Source organism: Micropterus salmoides, unplaced genomic scaffold, assembly GCF_014851395.1.
Source record: "Micropterus salmoides isolate LMB-PRFRI ecotype aquatic unplaced genomic scaffold, ASM1485139v1 Ms_hic_scaffold_12, whole genome shotgun sequence".
NCBI classification, from domain to species: domain Eukaryota; kingdom Metazoa; phylum Chordata; class Actinopteri; order Centrarchiformes; family Centrarchidae; genus Micropterus; species Micropterus salmoides.
The window spans coordinates 10910058-10934704 of NW_024040263.1; the positions used below are offsets into that span (position 1 = coordinate 10910058).

Sequence of the window (24647 nt, forward strand, 5' to 3'; positions counted from 1 at the left end):
TGTAAAGCTTGTCAGCAGATGGAAGCATGAAGTGCTCTGAAATCTCCTGGTAGACGGCTGCATTGACTCTGGACTTGATAAAACACAGTGGACCAACACCAGCAGATGACATGGCACACCAAATCCTCACTGACTGTGGAAACTTCACACTGGACTTCAAGCAACTTGGAGGTGGTGGCTCTTGATGCACTGACTCCAACGTCAGTCCACTCTTTGCGAAACGGCTTTGATTGACAATCGTCTAAAGGCTGCGGTCATCCATCCCTGTTGCTTGTGCACCTTTTCCTACCATACTTCAACCTTCCAGTCAACTTTCCATGAATATGCTTTCATACAGCGTTCTGCCAGCAGCCAGTCTTTTAGCAATGACCTTCTGTGGCTAACCCTCCTTCTGTCATGTCAGAAGTCAGAAGTTGTGTGGACTGAACCAGAGAGGAGAGCTCTTCTCAGGTCAACACTTCTGTACTATAAATTCTTTATTTAATATTTTGAGATATGAATTTTTGATTTCAATGAGCTTATTGCCATAACCATCAAGATTTCAACACAGAGGGCCTGAAATATTCCACTTTATATGTAATGAATCTAAAAATATGAAAGTTTCATGTTTTGAATTAAATTACAGAGAAAAATGAACTTTTTCCACAATATTCTAAATTCCTGTGATGCACCTGTAAATATTACTCACACATAGTAATGCAAAAAATTTGAGACTGTCACACTGCATTTATTTAGAAAACATGAGCATAAACAAGATCATTGGTCCTAACACATACAGTCAAATTAACAACTTGACAACACTTATTTGAGTTTAACTTGAGTTGAGTTCCCCTGACATTGTGAGTACTCATAAAATTTGCATCTGCTTCAAGAACAAATGTGAAACAATTGAAAAAAGATTCTCCCTTCTGGTGAGAATAGTTACAATATCCAAGGCAAAAAAGAAAAAAAGAAAACCTGCATTAAAAAGTAGCTTCAAGTTAAGTTATGATAAGGCTTTCAAACAGGCAGACACAACAATGAGGTATCAGATGTGCCCTCCATAACCTCCCACCAACCCATTTGGCATTTACAATTAGGACTAGAAATACAAAAAAAACAACAAAAAAATACATTTTATAGCGTGTGGGCCAACATTAGCAAAAAAACATAAACGAGTTTATCTTGCTACTTTGATTAAAACTTGCAATTTAAATTCCAGATTTAGGCCTTATGACCATAGAAATAACGGACTTTATCTTCAAATGATTTTTTAAAATCACATAACTGAAATAAAGGTATCTTGATAACTTATCCAAGTAAAACCCCAACAACGCACATCAAATCTGGAACATGAAATCTGAAACCTTCCCTGCACTGTTAAAAAGAATGTGTTAAAACAAAGTGACTTCTTATTCGTCTTTGACCTTTTGTTTTTTGAATACCTACCCTGCCATTAACGGGAGACATATTGGCTCATATCAAACTTGTACACATGGGATGTTCCACATACCACACAAGGTTTCCAAAACAAAAACAAATGTGTGGGCATCACCACAGACGACTGATTGCAGCTCAAAAAATATTAAACTAAATTAGCTTGAGTAATCTATAATTTAGTGGCTTGAACCTACATACCGCCAAGTCTGAGTCATTATCACCTTTACTCCCAACTTGAGTCATCTTTTCAAGATTGTTTAGAAATGTCTAGAAAAATAGCCCTTGAAAGGGTAAAACAGCATAAATGTTTTCAATCGAGTCTGGGTGCATATCCCTCTCCACCACCATCTGAAGATTGGGTCTTCACACGCAACAGACTTAACAAGTAATCAACAAGTGGTTCACAACATCTGATTTAGTAACACTTAAAAAAAACAAAAAAGAAGATTATTTTCATATTAATATTGGCATCAGTTTTAGTGTAACTGCATAAAAAGCAGGCAGTCTTTGTTTAGACAAAGAAGTTTTTCTTTCTCCTGAAACCTATGTAATAACAGCCCTCGTGCCTCTAATCACAGTGCGATTGGAAAAATAAATGAATATTTGAAATAAAGTCCCAGAGATGACGAGAAATCCCATTCACCCACATCCAAGTTTAGTCCTGAAATTTGAAGGTACTCTACTCTGTCCAAAAAGTATTACACTAAATCGGGAGGTTGTTGGGACACAGTATTATGATTTGGCTTGAAAGAAAACGGTTACGATTTTAAGAAAAGTAATTAAATAAAAAGTGCACAAAATTCCAGAAAGGTGCTTTGCTTTAGAGATGAGGGAATAGGCTTCTGGAATAAGACGGGGCCAGTTGTTATTTAAGACGTCTGGCACTGCACACCTCCAGTGCTAGCGTAGTCGTCTTCATCCATGTAGTGGTACTGATGGCTGTGTCTTTTTCTGTTCTCCAAGTCACAGTCCTCCAGGTCGGCGTAGATGTAGAGGTCATCGTCCATACTGTCTGGCTGCTCTGCGTCTCTCTTTTCTGGGAGGTAGTGCTCCAGCTCCTTCAGCTTGTCCTTGGGGAGAAAGTTGGCTTGTGGGAACACCACCTGAAGAAACAACCGTAAACAACTCGATTACAGCAACCATGTTCACAGTTCTGTACAGTGACCCAAGCTTTACATTACAAAGACTCAGACCATAAGGCTTGAGTGCAAGGTGAGGGTTGCTATGATATAGTATAGGTGTGGCAAGTGTGTGGTTTATTATTACAGGACAGGAGATGAGCATTTTGTGCATGTTTGTGTGTGTGAGACTGCTGTAGATTTATTTTCTAAAAAATAGATTTAGATAGATTAGAAAATAGATTTAAACAATTGGGTAATGAAAAGGCTCCTTACCGAGAAGTGAATAATAAGACGTCCCTTCTCAAACGGCCTGCGATGCATGGGCATCCCTTCATTCAAGACGCACTTCGTGTCTCCAGGCTTGATCAATTCCCCTGTGATAAAAAACACAAAAAAACAAAAAAAAACACAGGCCAGCATAGCCATGAAAATCTGACAACAGAAAACTTTATTAAACTACATTCTTTTTTCATTTTAAAAAATCTTGCCAATGCCTAATAAAAGCAGAGGGACTCGGGTCATCATTTATTTATTCTCAGTTTAGGTAAATGGACTGAGTAAGAAATTAATCTATTTTGGGGGCTTTACAGTAGAGGGAAAGATAAGTACCTTAAAATAAATATAAAAAATGTTTTTGGTAACAAAAAAAGTGTAGTACAAATACATATTTATTTATTATAAATATTGTTCTTCTACCCATTTTGTTATATATCATTTCAGCAAATAGTTTTGTAACCGTTTCGGGGGGGGAAAAATAGACACTGGATGCACTCTTTCGTAAAGCACCAGACCCCACCAGTGGCTCAGATCTGATGCAGAAGTTTACAAACGTATCAGATTGACCGATTTAAAAGGCCATTAACATTAAGCAGCTTAATTCAGACATTTTATCAGTGGAGCAACAATACAGTGAAGTGCAATGTAGAGTGTGCAGTCCCGAAACACTTGTGAAATCAATCACCTCTCCACAAACGCATTGTACAACACAGAAGAGCAAGAACGTTGGGTCGGGGCTCGAGCGCTAAAATGCAGATTAAACAACTGATGTCTGTTAGGTTAACCAGCCCTTTTAACTAATATGAAAATCACTCAATTAAAAATAGTGATGGAATCTCTTATTCTTATTCTAGTCTTATTATTATTATGCCTGCATTCACAAGGCCAATAAAAAAAAAAAACCTCTCTGCAGGCACATCTGAAAAGTGGGTTTCCAGCCCTGTACTGCAACTCTTACACATCCTGCTGTAAATGTTAGCCTAATTTTCTTTAGTCACCATCAACTTTGCTAAATGTAACACGTTTCTCCCATCCAAAATGACAAATCTTATCTAAAGCCACTAGTGGCTAGCATTAAATATATATTGTTATACTGTAGAGAATAGTGCACATTCTGAAATCTACAGGATTATCCAATGTGTTTTTCTGTTTTAACCACTAATACAAATTCCATCTAAACTAACATGTTACTGGCTAAAATAACCAAGATTTTACTCATTATGGAATATAATGGAATTATCCATGACATGTCTTTACCTGCTCTGCTCTCTAAATATCACCTGTCACTGAAAAACTAATTTCAGTCGACCTAATTATAAAACAATTTTTGCTTTCCCTCATCTTAGTGATTCGATACATATCATATAATAATCACAGTAAGATATTAAGTCTGACTGCCAACTGAACGTCTGAATTTAAAAGGATTGCTGCAGATTTAATGAATTTGTTTACCTGGATGTGAGGTGATGAGGATTGTTCTGTTGTCCAGTGTCTGAACTGGCTTCTTGAAACCACACAAAGCCTCAACCAGCTGTAACTGCATCGACATGACCAGGTCCTCTCCTCTCCTGAACAGCAAAACAAGATGGAAGAAAAAAAATCCAAAACAAAAGCAGATATGATTTTACTGGGTGGACTGGATGTTTTAAAAATGTAAAGTGTGCTGCTATGTAGCGCTGCTATGTAGCGCAGGTTAGCATGCCAACTACTAATAAGTGTAGATTTAATAAATATGTAATTCTTCAAGTTTTATTAAGTAAAATGGGACTTTGACCTCTGGTGAACAGAACTGTTCAATATATTCCCGGTACATACTGTGTATATTTCTCCTATACACATTGCTCTCATTTTATTAGAAAATAATTGCATCATAACTACATCTGCCAGCACAGATTACATCAGAAACAAGGGACTTGATAACAGAGAATATATTACCTGGTGAAATGTGGATGTTCTCGCTGGTCCAAGACAATGATTATATCGCCTGGCTCAATTCCTGGCTCCTGGTCTCCCTCTCCATGGAAAACGATCTTCTGGCCATCTCTCATTCCTGTGGCAGTTAAGTGACAAAGTGATGAACTTACAATATTTGGTTTTCTCGTTTGATCTTCAATCTAACAGGTGCATTTAAATAAACTCTCCCTTCACTCACCTTTGTCAATGTGGACCTCCAAGATCTTCTTCTGGCGCAGGATCTTTCGACCCCCACATGCTTTGCAGCGGTCCTTGTGGCTGATTCTCTGTCCTTGGCCCTGACAGCTGTGGCATACTGTGGACACTTGCTGGACCATACCTGGTATTAGTTGATGCATGCGGACTTGCATGCCTGTGCCATGGCAGGTCATGCACATCTGTGCAGCTCCTTTTCGACTCCCACGACCTGCCAAGTACAATTATTTTCTGGGTCAGCACACTGGTTAACAAAATGAAGGCTATTTTTGTTTTAGGTTTGGCTTTTTACAGGATATAAACTGTGGTGAGCAAAGACTGGATCACTTTTACAAGACTGTATTGTTTTTAGACAAAGAGCCTTTTTACTGCCTGCTTGGACCTGCGTGTGCTGAAAAACAACAGCATGTAGAACGTAACTTGCATTAGCAAAAGACGTACCTTCACATCTCTCACAAATAGTATTCTTCTGGAGAGCAAGTTTTCTTGTAGCTCCATTATAAAGATCTTCCAGCGTCACTGAAATCTGATGAACAATGTTTTTTCCTGGGGCAAGACAAATCACATATATTAGCAACACAGTTTCTCAGAATAAGGTTGTGTTTAATAACCGTTTCCTTTCATGTTACATACTAAACATGCTTAAATAAACAAGCCTAAACTGTGATTACATTTTAGTTTAGTTTTTATATATCCAGGATGTATTTAATAACATAACATGTTAACAGTATATCATAACTTATAAGTTTTTGGTTTTGCTGTAACACTGATAAATAACTTTTGGGAGGAGGGCCAGTTAAAATTGTCTTTGGGCCAGTAAGGCAAGGATTATACTTTTCACAACAAAAAATCGTCAGAGGGTAGGGACTGTGCAGACGTCTGCGAGCCTCCCGAGATTTTTGTGACCGCGCAGACCTGTCCGCAGACTAGCACTAGCAGGGCACCAACCTATTACTGCGCATGTGTGGAACATGTCCGCCAAGCTGACTGCAGAAAGTAGTATAAACAGAAGTAGTCCGCGTGGTCGGTAGCCGTCCGCGTCCGCTCGAGGCTTAAGTTTCAAACCCACTGCGGCCAGTTGCAAAAAAGTTTAATGTTGAACCCTGCCTCATAAATACTCATATTTTACACATTTCATGGATCCTCTCAGCTCCGTGATTATTCCTCTAACATTTCCGTACCTTTTCGCTCTCTGTGCATCCGACTGCCGCCACCAAAAAACAAGTCAAAGATGTCCATGGGCGATGCAAAGCTCCCTCCACCACCACCACCGGTGCCTCCTTCCTTTATAGCTTTTTCACCTCCACGGTCGTATAGCTCTCTCTTCTTGGCATCTGACAACACCTCGTATGCCTGTGAGATCTGCTTGAACTACAAAGACAAGAAACAAAATCACATGCTTCTTTGAAGAGAATCAAAAGGCATTGCTTAATATCCAGCTGTTTAAAATGTATTTAGCTCTTTGATACTGTGTGCAAAAGGATAAGTGAACTGATAATGACTGAGCTCTTCAAATATTACTTTTACCAATGTAACAAGAACATTTAGATAAATCTCCCAAAGAGCAACAAAAATAGAGGTGGTGGGTTGGGTTTGTAAAATATGACGATAATATTCATAATTATGTTTTAATTTGTGTATAATGACCTAAAAACAAGAATCGTTGTGTTTGCAGTTTGAGGTGTCCTGTCAACAGTTTTACAGATGTCTTTTAGAGCCTTTTTCCACTGCATGGTACCAGCTCGACTCGCATCGACTCTACTTGCCTTTTTTTGGTTTTCCATAGTGGAAAAGTTGTACCTGTACCTGCTACTAGGTACTTTTTTTTGTATCACCTCCGTCAAGGTTCCAAGCGAGCTGAGGTGATACTAAAATGTGACGTGAAAACACAGTAGATTATTGATTGGTCAGAGAGAATCGTCACTATTCACTGCATCATCATCGTGCGCGCCAGACAGAGGCCAGCAGCAGAAAGGCCGGCCAGCCGCCTGTTTACAGAGCCCTCTGGTCCCACTGTCACAACAACCGCTGCAACAACGGCAGCTGTAAGGTCTTCATATGGTTTATCTGTCTTTACATTCTGAGTAATGTTGAAACGTTTTAACTTAAATCAAGAGACAGCTGTATGTGGTTTGCGTGTGTGTCTCATTGAACATTATGTTGCGGCAGTTGTGGTGGCGTTGCTATGACAACCAGCTACATTGAGGGGTACCATCTCTGGGTACTATCTGCAATGGAAAACGGAGGACAGCGAGCCAAAACCGAGTCGAGTCGAGCAGAGCTGGTACTGGTAATGGAAAACCGGCATTATAGTGGTAGCCTATGGGGAAAAAACTTTTTTGGGCCGCAGGGAAATTTTTTGTTGCAATAGTGACCACTAGGCAAAACTGGAAGCAAGGATGAGCGGCGTCACTGTATCCAGTTCTAATGGCCAAATCCCGGCTTATACACTTACAGACTCTGAGGCGTGTTCCCGTTAAGTCAGTATCAAAAGCTGCACTAAGATGCAGCAGCACCCGAACACAGCATTCACTCATATCAGAGGACATCATCATGTCACTGGAGACCCTGAGAAGACGGGGTTAATAAAGAAGACGTTAAAAAAAGGTGAACAAATATGGAAGGAGTACCTTCAAGAAAAAAGAAGTTTAAATCTAAGTATTAGGGCTGGGCGGTATATCGGTATAATGAGGTATACCGATATAATTTCAAGAGATATAAAATTAGACAATACCGTTAATACCGATATAGTTTGATGTTGAGTTAATTAATATATGTTTCCGTAACATCCTGCCAGTGTTTGTTACTCTCTCTCCCTCACCGCGCAGCCCCACCCCTCCCTCTGCGTCTGCACGCAGCAGTCTACTCACAAACTCTCTAACAACATGGAGAGGGACACAGTGCTGGTCGACACTGCCGAAGACCTGGCTTGTAAAAAAAACAAAAAACAAAAAACAATGGTTCAGTCAGTGTTTCCCACACTTAACTAGGGATGCACCCAAATGAAAATTCTTGGCCGAAGCCAAAAGTGAATATAATGAAAAACTTTCCCGAATACTAAATAGTGAACAAGGTTTTTAAAAAATTTTAAAATTAAAATTTATTTTGCCTTTTTTTTTTTTTTTTTTACCGTTGCATAAATTAAATAGTCAAAATGAGCTTTTTACTCATGTGTTTCCCACAGGATTTGGAGAGACTATGGTGGGTGATAAAGTAAATTTCATGTTTCCATTTATTAGGGCCTGAGCACGAACCATGTGAGGTCCCTATTGAAATTTAAGGGATTATTATTATTATTTTTTTTTCTGCAAAGTAACCTCAATTTTGGGGGCTTAAACATACTCAAAAAGTCACCAAACTTTGCAATAATTCAGACGCGGTGAAATTTCATATTTTATGGGTTTCGAGCATGGGCGTGGCAAAATTGCTCGCTAGCGCCCCCCCCCCCCCCCCGATCAATTTCAAACTCTAAACTCATTGATGATTAAAAATTAAACTGTTATTACAAGTCGACCAGTTTGCCCGTGGCGTGTCATCAAAAATTGGTGATTAGCCATGAAATAGGAAGTTGCAACTCAATACACATCATCACATCTGCACCAAATTTTATAAGTATAAAAATAGTCCTGCTCTAAACACATCCACATGCCAATATTTACTCGAAGTCATAGCGCCATGAGGCCGTGATGTAAAACTTGTGAGTTTTCGGTTAACGGCGTGGCAGTGGCATGGCGGCGAAGTCCTACGCTTCGCCATGACCCAGGAAGTTGTTGTAACCTGACTGTAAAAGCTCAGATCTGTACCAAATTTTACATGTTTAATATCAGTCCCGCCCTGAACACATGTACATGCCGACATTCACCAACAGTCATAGTGCCACCTGCTGGACAAGAACGAAGCAGCCTCCGTAGCACGTTTCACCTGTATGAAATTTCTGTGACACATGTAACATGTCCAGACATACAAAAAAGCCTCTTGGAGCAATGCCTGACACCCAACAGGAAGTCGGCCATTTTGGATTTAATGGTCATTTTTTGCCGATTTACACACTTTGTACTTTAACAAACTCCTCCTAGGGATTTAGTCCGATCAACTTCAAATTGTCGCTGGACACTCTAAACCCATTGACGATTAAAAGTTAACGGTATAACGGTTATTACAAGTTTGCATGTGGCGTGTCATCAAAAATTGGTGATTCGCCATGAAACAGGAAGATGTACAGATGTTCAGTACACATGTTCACATCTGCACCAAATTTGGTAAGTATAAGAATAGTCCCGCTCTGAACACATCGACATGCCAGTTTTCACTCAAAGTCATAGCGCCACCTGCTGGCAACAGGAAATGGAACGTTTTACGCTGTAATGTGCTACTCCTAGCAGGTTGGACATATCAACTTCAAAACTGTCCCAGAAAACCCATAACGCATTGATGAAGCCATGTTGTAAAACTCGTGACTTTGCAGTTGACAGTATGGCACACAACAGGAAGTCGGCCATTTTGAATTTCATGGTTATTTTTGGATTTTTACACACTCCATACTTAAACTCCTCCTAGAGAATTAGTCCGACCGAAATCAGTTTTCCCTGTCTACTCTAAAGCCTTTGACGATTAAAAGTTGTACAAACGGTGAGTTTTCCCCATGAAGGGGACACAGGAAGTGATGATTAACACGTTTGTTCAGCGTCTGAAGCGCACTGGAAATTCAAAGCCACACTGGCAGAGCTCCAGAATCTGCAACACGGCCGCCTCACACCTCGATGCGCTACATGTGCGAGGGCCTGCCCAACGCTGCTTGCAGCTTTAATTTTTAATGTACTCATATAATTTGTGTTGTACTTTCTGTGAATATATTCCAATTAATCTTATTTCCATACTGTATAGTCACCTTATTTTGAAAACCGGACGTTGTCACATGTATCTTCGCGCTAAATTCATCAAGCCCGACCCAATTTGATAAATGATGTTGTATGTGGATCTCGTATTGTGCAACATGACGACTCCATAGCCTCACTTCAGATAGCACTCTCATACTGCAACACTTGTCTTTGTAAAGAGAAAGTGACAGTGGTTATGTGGATGTGGTAGGAGACAATTGAGCAGAACTGTGTCCGCAAACGGCGATTTTTGGTTCTTTCTCAGACACTTTAAAATGCTTTCACATTGGCGACATGTCAACATAATTGTTCGATAAAATTTATTCGGTCTTTTGACTTATTAGGCCGAACACTGAAAGTGCATTTTTTTGCTACATTCGGTGCATCCCTACACTTTACCATGGCGGTCCAGCCAGGTTAGGCGACATATTTTAGCATTTATAAGAGAAACAGAGTGATTACGTTACAAAGCACGACACAGTGACTATTTTACAAGAGCGGACCAGGTGAAGTGACAGTGAACACAACTGTCAGATGTTATTCATTAGCTACCACGTTGGTTTTGTTTTGATAAGCTACGTTGTTAACTCGCCTCCTCAACATGCGGCGCTGCTGCTGTGAACGGAATTGGGGTGGAAAAGTCCCGAAGACACGTTCTGTTTTTTTCTGGCGACTTTATACAACGTACCCTACTACTGATGTAAAAGTCACCGGAACAGATGTACAGGGAGAAAGGGACTGAAAGAAGCGGGGCACGCTGACCTGTTTGCAGCATAGGTAGGCTATGTTAGGTCTGTGAGTGTGAAGAGAACTGAAGGAGGCGGATTCAATAAGTGAGTTACACTTGGTGGAGAATGAAATATAGTTAAAAGGGTGAAATAATAAAACAAGCCAAGTTACTACAAATAGTAAAAACATGCCCGCTAAACCCCCCAGCCCACTTAGCATAAAATACCGTTATATATTTTGTAACAGAATTCTGCCTAACAGTAACGGGATATGACTTTTTGGTCGCCCAGCCATACTAAGTATATAATGCTGTTTGCATGAAACTGAGTAAATTAGTTATTTGCATCGTGAGTCGGATGTAGACGATTCTGAAACAGTTCACAAATATCAAAAGAATTAATGTTGACGGAACGCAAAAGCGCAGCACCCGGGTGCTGCTAAACTAACTACTACTAGTACACTGTGCACACTGTGTGAGCATGGTAACACTCATCGCTTGGCTTGCTCCCTCTCCTCATTCTTCAAAGGACATGTCCATGACAGGTGGCAGAAAAGGACAGTGAAAGTGAGCGTAGCAGAGAAAAGATCACCAGGAAGTTGTCAGTTTGGCAGTAAATGTACAGTGTACGTCCAAGTGTGTCTGTTAATAAAAGTCTGTCTGTTGTTTCCTCGACTCTGGAAAATGGAGGCAGTTAGTGCTAGCTTACATCTCCGCTCGGCTTCAGACTCCAGCCTGGAAGATGGACAGGAAAGCTCACAGAGTGTTTGGCTGAATTTATAGGAAGTAATGTTAATTAGCCGCATGTCATTACTTCCTACTTGGTTGGATCATTACAAATACTTTGCTTTAAAAGCACCTAGTAGTCACACAGTGACAAAAAAGAAATCCTGTTTAGAAAATAAAGATGCATCGATAATTGTTTCATAATCACATCATAGTAATCTCAATCGTAACCGAATAGAATCGTGAAGTGCCTAGAGGTTCCCACCGCCTAAAGAGGGTTCAAAATTTCTGTGTGGAGATTCATTTTTAAAAATACATCTATGGTTCTCTTCCACAGCATCTTCTATGGAGTCTGCTATGTTTCTATGGTAGCCCAGAACAGACACAAACACTGGTATCAGGGCCATTCGCGTTTTTTGCGGCAACCGTGAGGCATGCAATATTCAGTTGGTTGCAACCACCGTTAGATGCCACTAAATCCTACACATCGCTTCTTTAACAAAAACTACTCGTACCCAGTTTCATACGATCCATTACATTATTTCATCTAGTAATATGTAACATCCAGATAGATTTTGCACATCAGTTAGGCTGTATTTCAATAAAAGAACAATGCCATTTGAAAGAAAACAATTTCAACTGTATGTACATTTTAAAGCTACTAATGTTCATGTTTTTGTGTGTAACAATAGGTACTTACCTTCTCTCCTTCTGTAGGATTTTTGTCAGGATGATATTTCAGCGCTAGTTTGCGGTAGGCCCTTTTCAGTTCATCAGGAGTAGCATTAGGTTTTACCCCCAATGTGTCATAGAATCCTGTTTCCTTAACCATGTTTGTCTCTAATGGGCAACCTTGGAAAAGTAAAAGAAAGGCAAAACACAATCAGCGTTAAAAATTTTTAAGACCATGCCTGACAAAAAAAGTGCATTGAGGCCCCATCCACACTACCCCGTTTTAGTTTACAAACGGAGAATTAAAACGAATATGACCTCCACACCAGCGTCTCCGCTGTGTTTTGGAGTTGATCTCCGTCTACATTAAAACGACTGAAAACGCACAGCTAGGACCCGTTCAGGTGCACTGGGCATGCACGTGCACGTGCAGGTGCAAACGTAGCAAAAGGTGTCCGTTTTAATTCAAAAATGCAGTAGTGTGGATGGGGCCTGAGTTAAATGAACATCGCACTGTTCAGGGTTTACATTATGCCCCTATATACTGTTCACCTGGTATATGTGTATGGCAAATGCCCTATGTAGAAATGTACAATGACACCATGTTTTTGTATGTTTCAAGATTTTATAGTTTAGTCATGAGCATAAATGCAGCCAGATATTGGGCAGTAATGAGGGTCATGTGTTACGCGCACACATGTATGTCTAGATTTCCACCCTGTTGCCAATTTATAAGTACACCAATGGAGCCAGGACAGTCTTAGATTTTGGCATGGGAAAAAAAAATTGCATTAAAAACAAAACCTGACCTAAAAAAAATAAAACACGGCATTAAAACAAATCCAAGCTTTCAATAAAGAACGAATTTAACACACTTTTTAATATATTTTTTTGCATTCTGATCATTTAACGTTATGTGTGCATATCAGTTATTATACACTGATATTCAGTGACAGTGGTTTTCAGTTTCAATTCTCTGCCACCGTTTTGACGTGGAGGGGAGGAGGCAAGGAGAGTGTGACTGAGTACAACAGAGTACAGGATTATATTGAACATGGTTACTGATCAATTGTGTTAGTTAATCCTACCAATTATGCAGTTTTTTACGTTGGTGTCTCTGTCCATTTTGAAAATAAGCAATGTTAGTTATTTGTGATGCCGATTATTTCATGTGATAAGGATGATGGTTGTTTGTCATTAACTATTGTATTATCCGTTTTTTATTTGGGCCGTGAGCCTGACATGAAGTCTAACGATTTCACGGAAAACGGTGGGAAATAATAATGTACAAAATATATAATATCTCGGTAACGTAACGTTACTTTAACGCGTCATGTTTGTTACTTTTGTTAAATGTCCCCTAAATCTGGGGCTATCAACTACGAACTATATGACCACCACATGTGTATGGTTTTTGGTTGATGCGAGTAACGTTTACGTTATTAAACAATGTTACTACCCGTTAACGTTATCCTGTGAACGGTGAAAACATATCACGGTTTCATAATTATCAGGCCCAACGAAGCTAACTGTTACCTTATTAGCTAGCGTTCCTTAGCCGAACCAATGATAGCCTGGCTAATGCTAACACGCTAGCTAGGTTGTTAACGTAAAGCTAACGTTAAATAATAACATTTGACACTGGTATAAACAGACTATGTACATTTAAATCATTAACGTTATATCCAACCTTGTATGGAGACAATATGTTGAATGCTCACAAGTTCAGAGCACACCTCAGCTCACAGAGTCTCTTCCAGAATCTTCTAACCCGCCTCCACCACGGGCGAAATTCTGATCCAGTGACGTCAATGTCCCGCGACTAGACGAGTCACCAAAACAAGCGTGGGCTAGGCTGCAACCAGTTTTGCAGCTACACAATAGCTACATATAAGATGACAAAATGCCAATTTGCTGGCTTATCAGCGAAGAGGGCAATCATAAACCCATTCGACTGCCTCACCTACAGACAGTTGTCCTGGGTCGAGGTCCAGAAACGACCATTAAAGACAAAAAATGTTCTCGGCAGCAAGGTAACACAACGATACTTTTCTGTTTAATACAATGGCTGCGGCATACAAGAAAATGTCATGGAAGTGTATGTGTCTGTAAATCTTGTTAATCATGATTTATTGGTTTTCATAATTTCCACAAATCTAAAGATAAACAGTTTTACCATGTGCCTTTTAAATTTAATATTAGCCAATTAGCATACACTGATACCAATTATGTACCTTTTTCTGTGTTTTTTTCAAACATTACATTAGAACTAAATTAGACTTAATATCTTATCTGTCTGTAACCATTAGAATTTGAATTGGTCTAAATAACTGATACCCCATTGCAGTTTCTTTTATTATATATGTTTAAATAATGGATGGGCTATTCTTTTTTGTTTGTTTGTTTGTTTTATGTATGTCCATATATTTTTAATATATTTTATATTTAATTTTAAAACATCTTCCAAAATTATTAAAAACAAACTTTAATCTGTGCTAATGTCACCCCCTTTTCAACCAGTTGAACTGAAAGCAGAATGCAACAAAGGTTATGTCAAAGTTAAACAGGTAAGAAACATAAGTAACATTGATTTTATTAGAGTGAAACTCATAAGGCATTATGAAGAAATTGTTTTGCTGGATGTTAATAATAATCCAATTTCATATTGAATTTAAGAATTAATATTTTGATAAGTCTGCCTCCAGCAATGTTAACTACTACTGTTTATATACCACTCTGTGTTTCATCTCCCGTCTTTATTCCAAAGCTGGGCTTGAACCCCACTTCCATAGACTCTGTAGTTGTGGGTAAGGGCAGCGAGGTCAAAATGAAGCCCGGACAGCAGCTTTATATTGTCAATCAGCTCTACCCATACACTGTACAGTTCAAGGAGGACCACAGCGGAACTAAAAGACCGTCTAAAGAGGACAGAGAAAGCCACAGTGAGGCTCCAAGTATGAAAGCAGCAGAACAGGCGGAAAAGGTCTCGGTGTCAGTCAGTCATGGAGAAGCCACAAAACCTAGTGTAAGACAAGAATGAAAGTGAGAGTGCACATATTCAAAATGTTGTTTTAATGATGTCCACAAGTTGTTTTTATGATATTAAGAGTATGTTAGATTCTACAAAAAACCTATCTTAACTTTTTTGCAGGAAAGTTTTGGACATTGGAGCCAAGGTCTGAAGACCTCAATGCAAGACCCAAAGATGCAGGTAGCTGCTATTAAAAAAATAAAAAATAAAAAATAAAAAATAAAAAATAAAAAAGGGGGTGGGGGGGTGGGGGAGGGAACAGTTGGTATGATGCTTACTGATCTCTACGGATTTGTGATGCCGTGGCTTTATTGTTAAATCCGACTGAGGATGTTAAAAGTCACCGTCTCCTTTTGTCTAGGTTTTCAAGGACGATAAAGTAGTAGTTATCAAAGATAAATACCCTAAAGCTCGCTACCACTGGCTGGTCCTCCCGTGGCAGCCCATTTCCAGTCTGAAGGCCTTACGTGAAGAGCACTGTGACCTGCTGAAACACATGCAGCAAGTTGCTGACCAGATGGTTAAGCAGTGCCCAGATGTTGACTCGCTACGCTTCCGCACAGGGTACCATGCCATCCCCAGTATGAGGTAAGAAACCCCTGTTTAAGATAAGAAACGATGTTACTTTATTGATCGCCCGTGGGGGAAATTCAAATTGGCACAGCAGCACAGGGGAATGTAGTGCAAAGAAAACAAGAATACAATAAATTAGAATCAGTAATCAACAAAATAATCATACAAAATATGAATCAGTGATCACCAGGATCAAATATATAAATATATACACATTCTGTCCAATTAAAAAGAGTGTATTACCAAATATGGGAGATGTTGGGTGCTGTTGCGTTGTGGAGTCTGATGGCAGATGACACAAAAGAGCCTCCAAGGCACTTTGAGGCGTGGAGCTGGATGAGTCTGTGGCTGAAAGTGCTCCCGAGCTGCCTCAGCTCAGCATAGCAAGGATGAGAGGGATTGTCCATGATGGCGTTCAGCTTCCCTCTCATCCTCCTCTCAGTCACTGCCTCCACACTGTCAAGTTCCAACCCCACCACCGAGCTGGCCTTCTTCACCACCTTGCCCAGTTTGTTGGCGCCACAAGTCCCGATGCCACCTCCCCAGGACACCACAGCAAAGAAGATGACACTGGCCTGTTCTGGTAGAACATCCGTAGCACATTGAAGGAAATGAGCCTCCTCAGGAAGACCAGCCTGCTCTAGAGGGCCTCTGTGTTGGAGTCATCCGAGAACCTTTGGAGGTGGCTCGTTCCAGAGTTAAATGGTGCTATTACTGTGAAAGACCAAATTGGTGTTCCAGTATTTAAGGCATTTAATGCATAATGTTCACTGCTGCCTTTGATTGAACCCTAAATACTCATCATTTTCCCCCTTACACTTACATTTTTAATGGTCTAGTATTATGGTTTATGTCCTTTTAAGCTTTGTTTTGATGTTTTATTCTATATTTCCTGCTTGCTTCTAATTAAATAAAGCCCTTTGAATAGCTTTTGTGTATGAAATGTGCCATACAAATACACATTCCTTGCTCTGCCTTACACTGTACAGCTAAAGCAAGTCACATACTGTAGCTTCAGTCAAATTGAAAAACTGTTTCTACGACTTTCATTTATAAGCTTAATGAAAAAAGAGAGACGATGCAACGACTGGAAAACATTTTACGTATATACTTTTCTTCCTTGATTGTAAACATTTTTATTGCAGACTTAAATAATACCACAAAGTGTGCAAATTAGAAAGCCAGCTTTGGACATTCACAGAAATCAGAAGCCATTCATTGATGGTGTGCATATAAGTCAATAACCCCAGTACATTGGTATAAAAATGTTGACAAATGTTTGGCAGCAATGTAAAGTGTACACAGTTTGTAATAAAGTATTCAAAGCATTGGTCCGGATGCTAAAATTAGATAAAATAGAATAAAGCAAATTCGAGCGTGTAGTTCATGAGGAGGAGGATCAGCACATATGTGATGTCAACACAACAAATTCACATACTCTGGGTATATTCTCTTTAACAGTCACGTTCACCTCCATGTGATCAGCCAGGACTTTGATTCTCCTTGTTTAAAGCACAAAAAGCACTGGAACTCGTTCACAACTGACTATTTCATTGAGTCTCATGGTGAGAACAGTAAATTTTTTTTCACAGTTCCACAGTAGTACATTAAGTCCATTTCTGCAAATTTGTATTCACACGCGTACATGTTGTTCCCCCTTTGTTTAATCTGCAGATGTCATTCAGATGCTTGAAGCAAACGGAAGCGTCACCGTCAAAGAAGGAACCAGTGAGTTGTTGAAACTACCTCTCCGCTGTCACATGTGTCGCAAAGAGCTTCCCACTATACCAGCTCTGAAGGTGCACTTGAAGTCTCACTTTCCCACCTAAGAAAGTGACCTGAAAGAGGATACAATGCCTCAGATGTTTGTGGGTTCAACATAGGATTGTAGTGTGTTGGGCATTATTCGTACCTCTTAATTCAGATTTATGGTTCTATATAATGTTTATAAAACGGGTTTAAATAAGAAATTTAACTATGTGAGGGGAACACAATGTGCATCTATAGCTTTAGCTGCATCTTCAACTTGTCATTTGATAGTAGATTTAAGATGAGGGTCACTGTAAAGATGCATGTCACTTATGTTGGATTTCAACTGTTTGTTGTCAAATGTCAACACTGAGAAATTATAATATTGCATCTATTGTTCCCACATTTTCAAACTTGTTGTAATAAATGTTTTCTAAGATGTGAATACTGGATGTTTTCATTTAATATTATAGCATGTCTTCCCTGATAATGCCCATAGTAACACCTGTGTCAAATTAAGATAACACTAGTTTGATTCAGCTTTTAGCTTGAAGCTTTTAGAAAAGGCCTTCATCAAATATGCACCAGACAATGTCATTCTGGAAACACAAGTGTGATTACTGAGTGAGATGCTTTGGAGATTACCTTTTTGAAAGGAAAACAAACCTTTCCTATTGGAGCTTTATCTCACAGTTAATAATATTATTTTCAGAAAAAGTTTTTGTGTCAGAGAAAGGTTCCATGACATCTGATAATAGCTTGAATATTATAGGCCTAAGGACGAAAAAGAGCACCCCCTGTACACCCATAGTCCATTCAGAGAAGTAGTCTTGGGAGTGTGCGGGTGTTCCCTGACAGTGCTCGATTGACACCTCCCTCACTCCCTGGTTAGTTTTGTTATACAGATTTTGATGGGACTTTTTCCTTTTTCGATGTTATGACAGCATAATTCTGATTAATTTTAAATTAATCAAAGGTCTAAAAATGAAAGTGAAAGAGGATTTTCAAGGCCTTTCAGAGCTGTCAGTAAACAACGCAGCATTAAGTGTTGAGTTTGCCTCCATCTAGTGGAAGTCTTATAGAAGGCAAACAAACAAACCTCAGGAACTTAAACTTTGACATGCTGCGACTGTATAAAAAATTTGATGATACGTTTGCGAGCAATGTTGAACCGTTCCTTCCCAAGGAACACTCATCGATAGAGAAAAAGCTAGTTGGCCCGTACGGGGATCGAACCCGCGACCTTGGCGTTATTAGCACCACGCTCTAACCAACTGAGCTAACCGGCCGTGTCGATAGTCCCAAATCAATGCAATATAGCCATGACTATGGCTAGGTTTAAACGTGTTTCTGTAATTGTGGTATGGTAGCACCGTTACATAATTCAGCGTCGACTTACGACCAACCTTGCCTCAAACCTCTCAACATTTAAGCTTCAACAAAAGAGGCATATTCTAGCTAATGTAGCTAAATTAGCTAGCTAATAGCAGCACAAGAAGTTTTCAGATCCTAACGTTACACTCAGTTTTTATCAAAGTACGGAAGTATTTTTAAGCAAACATGTACTGTAAGTATTAAAAGCAAAATATAGTGTATAGTCTGGCCACAACAGATCACATGCCTGTCTCTATGACATTAAATGTTGAAAGTGCACCTGAATTGACCACCAGTTATGAAAACCACGAGCAAAATAGGAAATTAGACTGGTCACAGAGAATGGTCAAGAGCCTACGGAATATGGACATACCAATTGGTGCTATTCTGTGTGACAATATTAACTGTAAGAACCAAAATCATAAGATGTGTATAATGTATGATAAAATTGTGAATTGTTTAAATGAGGGCAGTAAATTATCCTGTAAAAAAAAGTTCTAAACATAATCTCAGACCAGGCTGGAATTAATATTTATCTGAACTCCATAAAGAGGCCTGAAAAGCTTTTAAAAACTGGATCTTATCAGGAAAGGCTATGGCCTGGAGTGTGAACATAAAAAATATGCTAATGCCAGATTTAAATATGCTGTACGTTTTATTAAAAGAAATGAGCAGGCCATGAGGGCAAACTCAATGGCCAAAAAGCTTCAGCAAAATAATATTGATCAATTATGGAAAGAAGTTAAGGTTATTATTAACAGTAAGGTTGCCTTTCCCATTCTTGTATTGATGGGGTAACTGGGTCTAAAGATATTGGCAAAAATTAATCATGGTATATTGTTTGGAAAACTACAAGAGCGAAGGGTCCATCCATTCTTGATAAGGATTTTGCTTTTTTGGTATATGCATAAACTATGCAAGTTAAATGGGGAAATCACATTTCTGTACCCTTTCTAGTGATAATGGGATCAGACAAGGTGGAATATTGTTACTTGTTCTATTTAATTTGTATATGGATGACCTTTCTAACAAGTTAAAAGAATGTAAGACGGGTTGTATCGTGGGGGAATAGTCTTATTAACCATCTGATGTACGGTGATGATCTGGTTGTCCTGTCTCCTTATAGTGCTGGCCTGAAGCAACTGCTCAGAGTATGCTCAATGTATGGTGTGCAGCATGACAATAAAATTTAACCCTGGAAAAAGTGTTATTATGATTGCCAAAACCAAGGAGGATCAGAAACAAACCTTTCCTACTTTTTATTTGGCAAACCAAGTTTTAAATGTGGTGAATAAAGTAAGATATTTGGGTCATATAATCAGGGATGATTTATGTAATGATGATGATATGCAGCAGCAGTGTTGCAAATTGTATGCACTAGCAAATATGCTGGCACGGAAATTTCATATGTGTGCTGATGATGTTAAAATAGCTCTTTTTAAAGCTTACTGTACTCTACTCTATACAGCCCACCTGTGGTGCAGTTATACTAAAGGGAAAATGAAAAAGCTGCCAGTGGCTTTTAATTATGCATTTAGAATCCTGCTGAAGTTCCCAAGATGGACGAGTGCAGATCATATGTTTGTGACAACTAATTTTCCCGGTCTTCATTCTGTATTGTGGAGTCTTATGCATAAATTTATGTGTCGGCTGATTAATTAAAAATAAATTGGTAATTTTAGCTTTAACTGAACCTACAAAAAGTGATACAAGGTATACCTCATTGGAACAAATGTCTTTATGTGTTTTAATTATGGTGGAATGTGTTATGATATGAGCTTGTACATATTTTATACTAGGTGTCTTGTATTGCGTCTTTATATTTATTTTAGTTTATTTTACTGATATAGACCTATGTGTCTGAAATAAAGTTGATTGATTGATTGATTGACAATTGGATGCAGATGCAGACAGAGCTAATGAACTACGTTATAACGCTACTATTCGGCACTGTTTGCCTATGGCAAATCATTCTGTGAGTTATACAGTTGTAACATGCTAAGTCACTAACTATTGTAAAACTTAAATGTATAGCCTGGGATTTTATTTGCCAACTCATCTTAGACTGGAGTGTATGAGACAGGCTTTTAATTCCTTTACAATGCTGGACACAATATGAATGAAAATACTTCATTGCTCACTGTTTCTGTAAAATGAACTAAACAATTCAATTGTGGAGTTTTTAATCCATCTAACAATCTAAGCAGCAAAGCACAAGCACGTGAACCGGTGGGCTTTCAGAGGTTTAAATACATCCAAAGAACTTTTGTAAAAATCAGACCAGAAGTCAAGTTGTCAGAAGTGTAGCCACACCTGGCCAGTAGAAGGGACAGGCGTCTAATTGGGACTAGGCTTTCAATTGTTTAGTTTTATGGTAGTTACAAAATAAAGGCAGTGGAGTCAAAAGTAGGCTACAACTGTTCCTTCTAAAATATAGGCTAGTGGAGTAGTTAGTACAAAGCTGCATACATTTAGGTAAAGTTCAAGCACTTCAAAGCTGTACAAGAAAATGTACTTATATTTACATTCCACTATTGCTCAAGTCTGATTATATAAAAACATGCAAGCACCTAATACCATGGTTATATTATTTGTTTATTATCATTAAAACAACTACATGCTTAGGATACATCTTCATCACAATATCATACACACAAAGCTCACTCAGCTGCAGGTAACATTATAATGCCAAAATGAACATTCAGAAGCGATGGGCAAGAGCAAATTTGTTATCCTGAAGTCTTCAATACAGGATATGTAATGGTATTGTAGTTCATAGTGGGGAACATATAGCTTAACAAGTGCATGCCATCATCTCCGTAGACTTAACTCCCTTTCAGCCTCATCTGGCATCATAAGATTGTCCACTGAGTAATGAGCATCGTCGCCTATATCCTGGAAGAAGTGCTCCTCACTTTCACAGCTCTGCGTTCCATTCACACAGTCCTGGGTTTTGATTTGTTGAAGCTCGGAGCTGTCAGTGGCATTACTCTCCTCTGAGCTCTTGCTGGCGTCGCTGCTGTCACTGTCCTCACTGGTCTCATTGCTTTCACTGCTGGTGCTCTCACTGCTGGAAGTGGTGACAGCTGTTATACTAGTAACGTCACTGCTGTCTGCGCTGTCACTGGTGGTGTCACTGCTGTCGCTGGGATTCTCCACCAGTGGTAGGTTTGTGTGACCCTTAGCGGTGTTGGTCCTCTGTCTGAAAGTGGCGCTGGTGGAGGTACGATTGGCCTGTTTCTCAGTCAAGTGGTCCGACTGACCCTCAACCTCTGTGCTGCTGTTGTCCTCTGCGCTCAGGACTTTGATGACACTTGAAAACACTCGAACCCAACTCTGATGAAGAGAATAAGCAGAGCATAGTGTCAATCCACTTTCATTTCACCTAAAGCAGGACATAGTTTAAGTGTGCAAAATGTTTATCCCACCTTTCGAACATTCTCCTCACTGCCCATGCTATTATCTCTGGTTTCAGCCATAGAGTCTGTCTGCGGAGATACAGTGAATAATATGATAATATGAGATCAGAAGAAAGGAATACATTAACAGTTGGCAAACATACAAGGTTTGACAAAATACATGATTTAATTGGTCTTACCCCGTCATCCTCATCTGATTGACTGTTACCCTCCTCTGAAGTCTGTTTGTGAAAAAGAAACATACCGTTTTAGAAAATAAGGCAACATTTTATTTCTTCAACAGTCGAGTGCAGCAAGAAAGTTGTAAGCATACAGTGTAAGTACACATACAGTATTGTATGTGTTTTTTATGTAAATGCTTACTTACTTATCTGCACCAAGGACACATATTTTTCTTTCTTTCCTTTATTTTTTCTTTCACTTCGAGTAATTCTTTTCATCATGTTTATTATTAGTTTGCACTATTATAGCGCCATCATAAAATATGATGAATTTAAGTTTTATGAAGCCAGCAATAACATGCTTCATGTAGTTTACTGATGAAAACAAAGTAAAAAAATAGAGCAATGATAAAACCCACCTTGTCCTCTGATGTGGATTCTAACGACTCTGATTCTGACTCTGAACTCTGACTCTGAAAAGATATACACTTTACGAGGTGAATTCAAACACGTTTACAGAACACCGTCAAAATCAGCAGATTTTTTCCTTTTGAGTCATGCAGAAGATTGATGAATCAAAATAACTCACTTGACTTGATGTATTTTCTTCAGAGCTCTGCAACAGAAATAAGACCAATTTAGGTCAAACTTAGCAATCAGAAGTGATGCAAAAAGTCATCTGCATCTGAAAATAATCATTACCTGAAGCTCTGAAGTGTCATTTTCAGATGATTGTGAGACAGACACACTTTCAGTCTGGGAAAGAAAAACAAAGTAAGCGAAAACCACCATAGGTTTAATTATATCTTAAAACTGCAACACAAACAATCATCACATTAATTAAAGACCCGTTCTTGTCAACCATCGCCCGGGTAATCTGTTGTTGCATAAATGGGTCCAGACATACACTATCGTAAACAAAAGTCTCTGAAATGGTCTTGAGGTCTGGAGAATATTCGAGTAACCACACCTATTGTTAGGCTTACTGCTGACTGTGTCAGAGGAATAAATCTGAGTGTTGAGTTCCTGCGCTTTAACACCAAGAGTCAAATGTGATATAGTGTGAAGGTAGGACTAATTTCAAGAAGCACTCACCGAGTTTGGGTCAAGCTCACTTGATTCCAAAACTGCATTGAATGAAATCTTTCGGAAAGAAATCACAGGTCATGATTATAACAAGGAATATACTTTACATGAAGGTTTCTTGATGTGCACAAGATCCATATTAAGTGATCCGGACCCTCTAGCATGCTAGGTAACTACACTGAGCCTTCCTGCTTTGCTGACATATAGTATAGTAGTAATTAAATCACATTGCAAAAAAAATAAATAAATAAATAAAAGAAACTGCAGTACAAAAATGATTGTTTACACTTATGCTATTATGGTTGCATCCGGAAGAGTCAATGACAATATTAATTAAATGTAAGTAAATGCACAGCATGTCATCACAGAACCTGAAGCCATTTAGCTTGCATCCTCTGCTTTATAGTTTCTTTGACATTATATTTAGCATATTGTGTAAATTTCCTGGTTTGCATACTTACTGGGTTGGCAAAAACTGCTCCAATCAGGCAAAATGTGATTATGGTAAACTTCATTCTGTAACAGACATACAGTATGTGGTTGATATCATTACTAATGTGATTCTATTCAGTATTAAATACTGCATTCCTCAAGGACAATTTGAGGTAAACTTAAAACCACAAAATCTCAACTTAATAAATCATCTGAAAAATACAAAACATGTTACTATCAAAGATTGCTCTTACACTTAAACTGCTAAACGCATAAAGAAAAAGTGAACAGAAACTTAAAAACTTGTTTAACTAATAGCGCAACAGCAATGAAAGTTTTGAATAATGTTAACCAAGAATAACAATCAGGTTATCACCATTACATGTAGTAAGATTGCATGCTAGAAAAACATGAGTTACCAAAGCCTGGAGTAAAAAAAACAGACAAACATTATATACAATCAGTCAATATATGATCAATTACCTTTTTATCCGTTAGATTCAGAGCTAGTGTGAGAATTTTCTCAGTGGTCCTTATTCAGTGTGTGTAGCAGCAAACCGGAGAGCCCAGTGTGTATTCTGATCCGCGTGTGGAAGCTGCCGGTTGAGGCGGTGAAAGCAGGATGTGTGGATATTCTGTAGGAAACTCAACTGTATATAAGTAAGCTTAATTGAATTGATTGCATCACTTCCTTCCGGATGTCCCTTTACTGTGTCGACACGCCAAGGTGTATTTGTTCGGGAAAGCGAGCTCAAAACAAACACACATTGGCACGATAATGATGTGTGCACTCACTCTCTCACACACGCACACACACACACACACACACACACAC

At 38.9% G+C, this 24647-nt stretch overlaps 3 protein-coding genes and 1 non-coding gene across 7 annotated transcripts; 1 reads left to right on the plus strand and 3 right to left on the minus strand.

Moving 5' to 3' along the window:
* Window positions 1–706: 706 nt before the first annotated feature.
* Window positions 707–13787, minus strand: dnaja1 (DnaJ heat shock protein family (Hsp40) member A1). Its single transcript, XM_038713351.1, has 9 exons — window positions 13678–13787; window positions 12016–12167; window positions 6167–6356; window positions 5427–5531; window positions 4969–5196; window positions 4752–4866; window positions 4269–4384; window positions 2814–2914; window positions 707–2522 (listed from the first exon to the last, which is right to left on the minus strand). The coding sequence occupies exons 2-9, from the start codon at window positions 12145–12147 to the stop codon at window positions 2289–2291; spliced, it is 1221 nt and encodes a 406-aa protein (XP_038569279.1). The 5' UTR covers window positions 12148–12167; window positions 13678–13787; the 3' UTR covers window positions 707–2288.
* Window positions 13788–13809: 22 nt separating this feature from the next.
* On the plus strand, window positions 13810–17785 carry aptx (aprataxin). 4 transcript variants are annotated; one of them, XM_038713352.1, is made up of 7 exons: window positions 13811–14020; window positions 14508–14554; window positions 14755–15012; window positions 15139–15198; window positions 15380–15606; window positions 17053–17156; window positions 17266–17785. In XM_038713352.1, the coding sequence occupies exons 1-7, from the start codon at window positions 13891–13893 to the stop codon at window positions 17418–17420; spliced, it is 981 nt and encodes a 326-aa protein (XP_038569280.1). In that variant the 5' UTR covers window positions 13811–13890; the 3' UTR covers window positions 17421–17785. The 4 variants fall into 4 exon arrangements, with proteins under 4 accessions (XP_038569283.1, XP_038569280.1, XP_038569282.1 ...); XM_038713354.1 differs by having other exon boundaries at window positions 14872–15012; XM_038713355.1 differs by lacking the exon at window positions 14508–14554 and having other exon boundaries at window positions 13810–14020; window positions 14872–15012.
* A 770-nt stretch (window positions 17786–18555) lies between these two features.
* trnai-aau lies at window positions 18556–18629 on the minus strand. Its single transcript has one exon. It is a non-coding gene; the product is annotated as a tRNA-Ile (tRNA).
* Window positions 18630–21291: 2662 nt separating this feature from the next.
* scpp1 (secretory calcium-binding phosphoprotein 1) lies at window positions 21292–24595 on the minus strand. Its single transcript, XM_038713356.1, has 9 exons — window positions 24296–24595; window positions 23842–23896; window positions 23390–23437; window positions 22997–23050; window positions 22884–22910; window positions 22714–22767; window positions 22313–22354; window positions 22143–22202; window positions 21292–22050 (listed from the first exon to the last, which is right to left on the minus strand). The coding sequence occupies exons 2-9, from the start codon at window positions 23893–23895 to the stop codon at window positions 21526–21528; spliced, it is 864 nt and encodes a 287-aa protein (XP_038569284.1). The 5' UTR covers window position 23896; window positions 24296–24595; the 3' UTR covers window positions 21292–21525.
* Window positions 24596–24647: the final 52 nt, after the last annotated feature.

Excerpts from the sequence above, each read along its gene's own strand:
- dnaja1 (XM_038713351.1), bottom strand. The coding sequence starts at position 12,147 with ATGGTTAAGGAAACAGGATTCTATGACACATTGGGGGTAAAACCTAAT. Across the intron at positions 5,197-5,426 it reads TATTTGTGAGAGATGTGAAG|GTCGTGGGAGTCGAAAAGGA; the intron begins GTACGTCTTTTG and ends TGTACTTGGCAG. Across the intron at positions 4,867-4,968 it reads GGAGGTCCACATTGACAAAG|GAATGAGAGATGGCCAGAAG; the intron begins GTGAGTGAAGGG and ends TAACTGCCACAG.
- aptx (XM_038713352.1), top strand. The coding sequence starts at position 13,891 with ATGCCAATTTGCTGGCTTATCAGCGAAGAGGGCAATCATAAACCCATT. Across the intron at positions 14,555-14,754 it reads GTTATGTCAAAGTTAAACAG|CTGGGCTTGAACCCCACTTC; the intron begins GTAAGAAACATA and ends TTTATTCCAAAG. Across the intron at positions 17,157-17,265 it reads CTATTTCATTGAGTCTCATG|ATGTCATTCAGATGCTTGAA; the intron begins GTGAGAACAGTA and ends TTTAATCTGCAG.
- scpp1 (XM_038713356.1), bottom strand. The coding sequence starts at position 23,895 with ATGAAGTTTACCATAATCACATTTTGCCTGATTGGAGCAGTTTTTGCC. Across the intron at positions 22,911-22,996 it reads ATGACACTTCAGAGCTTCAG|AGCTCTGAAGAAAATACATC; the intron begins GTAATGATTATT and ends TTTCTGTTGCAG. Across the intron at positions 22,203-22,312 it reads AATCAGATGAGGATGACGGG|ACAGACTCTATGGCTGAAAC; the intron begins GTAAGACCAATT and ends GTATCTCCGCAG.